The following is a 5083-nucleotide window of genomic DNA, read 5'->3' as shown; positions in this document are numbered from 1 at the left end:
GCCCCTATAAGGTTACATCATCCATCACGACTTTCGGAGAAAATACAGTTTATTCCGCTTCAGGAGCATGAGAATTTAATATTTGGCGTGTTAAACACAACACAGAATTTCAGTCGAAATGGATTGGAGTGATGATGGATATAACGAGCAACTATATAGACTTATGGAGAATTATGAGGGGTGGGGTAGTGATTTTGATGAAATTAATGAGTTGTTTTTAAAAAAAACATAATAAATAATATTTTTATTAACATACATACTGGAATTATTATTTCGTTTATACGCGGGATATTTTATGTGATAACATATTTCGGTAAACCATTAAATGATAACACAATATATATTTACGAGCGTCTCGGGAGCAAAATTGCGCAACCAATCAGAGGTGTTCACATTTCTTATCAATATTTGTTAAAATCACACTTCTTATCTTTGTTGACAACGAGGTGATAATATATTGATATTATTTTATTCTGTGATATAATCTTACAGGTGTTATACTTAATTATTAATATTATATTATTAACTATTATTAATTACTATTTACTTTTAATTATAATAATAATATGGAAGAGTTGGAAATTGGAACCGGTAACATGGAAGAGCTTAAGTGCTTAGTTTGTAATAAATATTTCAGTTACAAAAGAACTTTAAAGCGACATTCAATTACTTGTGGCTCTAAGGAATCAAAAAATATTAATAGCGTGCAATGCCCTGATTTGTCGTGTCATAAATTATTCACGAACAAAAAAATGTTAAAATGTCATATAGAGTCAGACCATGGTGTGAGATTACAAAATGAACAAAAAACGTTTGCAACTCTTCATGGTAAATGCGATTTACTAAATATTCTGTTTTACTATAAGACTAGACTAGTATGTCACAATTCTATTTATATTATATTATAAAATATATATCTTTAGATTTCAAAGAATGGAAATTAAAAACAGAAGAAGATAATTTATGTTTTTATGCCTTAAGTGCTCGTAAGACTGTCGGACAGAATAAAAACATTACATACCTGGATTGTCATCGAACTGGTAATTTCCAAAGTAGATCAACAGGTGTCCGTAAAATAAAAAGTCAAGGCACAAACAAAATTGGATCTACATGTCCATCGTCAATGGTATGAATTTAAAATTTCTTAACCTTGACGTTTTGTTCTTTTTTACTCAATATTCTGTTTTAATACTCAGATAGTAGTAACAGAAGACGAATCTGTCATTGTAGAGTTTTGTAGTACTCATTTTGGCCATAGTATGAATCTTGGTAGATGTAATTTAACACCTGAAGAAAGAGCCATGATTGCAGGTAATCTTAATTTACACCATATATTATTGTAAATGTGAATAAAGGACAAGTGTTACTCGGTTCTTGTGCTATAGAAAACCTGTTTGTTTTTTAAGTAATTCATTTAAGTAAGTGTTCATTATGTTTTTATATAACCTACAATAACCTTTTGCGTTACAAATAATGGACTATATAGGTTGCTGGTTAAATAACTTTGGGTTACAATAAATTTAAAAAATATATAAATTAAATAATTTCATTAATTTTTTATTGTTTCTTTTGAATTTTTATGTTTATTAATATGTTTTGTGAAGTGTTTTGTTTTGCTTAATATTGTGCGGCATTAATAATGTGAATCCAAGTGAATGGTGTAATAATAATATAATTATTTTAAAACATTCAACTACAATCAACATTCAAGGAATTTGAACTTGTTGCTACACGAATTTGTAAATTATTATTTATTTATTAATTTTAGATATAAAGTATTTGTGTATAATTTTTCATATATTTACTTTTCAGGTAAAATATCTGAAGGAGTTACAATGGAAAAAATATTAGATGATATAAGGGATAATGTTCATGACATACTTAAAGTTCAAACTTTAATAACTAAAAAGGATCTATGGAATATTAAAAGAGATTTTAATTTGTACGAAGGTCGTCAGCATTCATCTGACTATATTAGTGTAAATATATGGATTCATCGAATGATAGAATTGCCAGAGGAAGAAAATCCAGTTATACATTACAACCTGGATAAAGAAAATTTTATATTGGTAATATCTACAAATTTTCAACTCCAAATGCTTCAACGTTTTGGAACCTCTTCAAACTCAAAAATATGTATTGATAGTACCCATTGTACCAATGAATATGGCCTTCAATTAACAACAATTGTGGTTGTTGATGAATTTGGAAACGGATTCCCATGTGCATATTGTATTTCAAAAAAAACTGACGCAGTAACGTGGAAAATATTTTTTCAACAGCTTAAAAATAAAATTGGAATTATTAGTACTCAAATTTTTATGAGTGATGACGACCCATCATACTATAATGCTTGGGAACAAATAATGTTACCTGTGGAACATCGACTTTTGTGTACCTGGCATGTGGATCAATCTTGGAGAAGAAATATTCAATCAAAAATAAAAGGAACTCCTGAAATGAAGTGCTTAATTTATAAATCATTAAGAGTGATGCATCAAGAACCAAATGAAATTCTTTTTACAGAACTTCTAAATGGATTTATGGCTGAAATAATGGATGACGATGATACTATTCAATTTGGTGAATATTTTAATAGTTATTACTTGAATAGAGTCAAACAGTGGGCATACTGTCACCGAAGAAACTGTGGTATTAACACAAACATGTACTTGGAGTCAGTGCATAAGTGCTTAAAATATTATTATTTACATGGTAAAAAAAATAAGCGATTAGATACCTGTATAAATGCGCTTTTGAAATTCACAAGAAATAAAATTTTTGAGAGGTTTATTAAATTGGTTAAAAATAAATATACTGCTAAAGAAGAAAATATAATTAAGAGTCATAATATTGGAGTACAAATAAACCCTGAAACTATTAAAGTAATTGATGATAATCGTTGGGTGATATCTGCTAAAGAAACAAATATGGCATATGAAGTAATTCACACTCTAGATGTGTGTAACACTGAAGACTGTCGATTAGTTTGTCGCATGTGTAATATATGCATTCATAATTATACTTGTGAATGTAGTGATTATATAATTAAATTAAATATATGCAAGCATATTCATGCCTGTGCTAATCTTTCTGTATCAAATACTCAAAATAATTTTTGTGAAAAAGAAAAAAAAATTCTAGTTCCTGCTGCAGAAATAAATTTAATTGAAAAATCAATAGTAAAAACAAATACGAACAAAGAACATGAACAATTAATTCAAATAAAAAACCAATTAGAAGCTGGAATAGGAATATTATCATCCCTTATTGCAAGTAAAAGTGAAGTAACCGAGAAAGAAATCGCAGAAATGAATAAACATAGCAGTTCCTTACTTCAAATATTACAAGGAAAACGAAAGATAATAGAAATAGAAAAAAATAAGGAACCTGTAAATAAAAATATAGATAAACAGAAACGATTTGAGACCAAAAAAAGAAAAGTTGAATTACTTAGTGGTAGAATAGAAAGTAATGAAAGAAAATCTCTGAAGGAAGGGTTGGTATTGGGAGAAGTACAAAACATACATACTTCCAATGATCATACTTACTAGTATAACTTATTAACTACAACCTTTAGTAATATGACCAATATATTTTAAATATTTTAATACCTATGTGATATTTATTATGATTTATTTTTATTTTACTTTTACAAGAATTAAGCTTGACAAATATTTTAATGTGCTTTTATAATTATAACTTATTTTTATTTTACTGTTACAAGAATTAAGCTTGACAAATATTGTAATTTTTATAATTATGACCTATTTTTATTTTACTGTTACGAGAATTAGGCTTGACAAATATTTTTATTTAATGCGATTTATAATACGGACTCAAACAAATATTTAATGTATAATATATTGTATAACTTAATATTGTCTTTTTTTCGTTGTTCCAGGGCAGAGCAGTTAACTGATGAATCCAAACCTTTATTACTTAAAAAACAAACAGGTTATCTATAGAACAGGAACTCAGTAACATTTATCCTTTATTCACATTTACAATAGGTAATATATGGTGTAAATTAAGATTAGCTGCAATCATGGCTCTTTCAAATGTTAAATTACATGTACCAAGATTCATACTATGACCAAGATTCTTCTTCTGTTACTACTATCTGAGTATTAAAACAGAATATTGAGTAAAAAAGAACAAAACGTCAAGGTTAAGAAATTTTAAATTCATACCATTGATGATGGACATGTAGATCCAATTTTGTTTGTGCCCCGACTTTTTTGTTTGTAAATGATTAATTACATGACAAACCAGGGCATTGCACACTTTTAACATTTTTGGATTCCTTAGAGCCACGAGTAATTGAGTATTTGAGTGTCGCTTTAAAGTTGTTTTGTAAGTACTAAGTTTGTAACTAAAATAATATCAATATATTATATATTACCATTCACGGCATATTACAATTTACAATATAAATTATTATCATGTTATAATTTGTATAAAGAATGATAAGTAAATGTGATTTTAACAAATATTGATAAGAAATGTGAACACCTCTGATTGGTTGCGCAATTTTGCTCCCGAGACGCTCGTATATATTTTATTACATATGATAACATAGATATGATAACGTGCGCGGTATATTTTATGTGATAACATAGATATGATAACACAATATATTTTATTACATATGATAATCCATTACAACTTAAATAGGGTAAGATATTAACACAGAGTATATGTGATGGGGTGGCGCAGTGGTACGGTACTCGGCCCACCAACGTCGAGGTTTCCGGGTTCGAAACCCGGTCCGGTGAAAAAAATTGTTAACTTATTTTCCTTAGGCGGCGGCCAAACGGGTCTGGCGCGCCGCCCGGGATCTGCCTAAGGTGGGGGAAGTGGCGGCGGCGGTGACGTTTGCGGTCAGCCGCGCCGCCCGGGATCAGCCCAAAGGTGGTCAAGGATCAGCAACCCAGCATAGGGATCGGCCAGCAGGATCAGGTTTTAGAGCTCTCTTTTTTATCCTACTGTAGTGTACAGGTATGCACAAGTTGTCATCCACATATTAAGAAATCAAAAATTCCTCCATTGTACATAGGAAATGCTTTTGAGTTGAACAGTG

At 29.5% G+C, this 5083-nt stretch overlaps 1 protein-coding gene across 1 annotated transcript; it reads left to right on the top strand.

Annotated features, from left to right (window-relative positions):
• Positions 1–157: 157 nt before the first annotated feature.
• Positions 158–1672, top strand: LOC115034085. The gene is made up of 2 exons (XM_029489665.1): positions 158–828; positions 924–1672. Exons 1-2 carry the CDS (start codon positions 567–569, stop codon positions 1130–1132), a joined length of 471 nt encoding a protein of 156 aa, XP_029345525.1. The 5' UTR covers positions 158–566; the 3' UTR covers positions 1133–1672.
• Positions 1673–5083: the final 3411 nt, after the last annotated feature.

Source organism: Acyrthosiphon pisum, chromosome A2 (assembly GCF_005508785.2).
Source record: "Acyrthosiphon pisum isolate AL4f chromosome A2, pea_aphid_22Mar2018_4r6ur, whole genome shotgun sequence".
Lineage (NCBI taxonomy): Eukaryota > Metazoa > Arthropoda > Insecta > Hemiptera > Aphididae > Acyrthosiphon > Acyrthosiphon pisum.
Note: the sequence above shows the minus strand (reverse complement) of the source record. Positions and strands in the feature narration are given on the sequence as shown.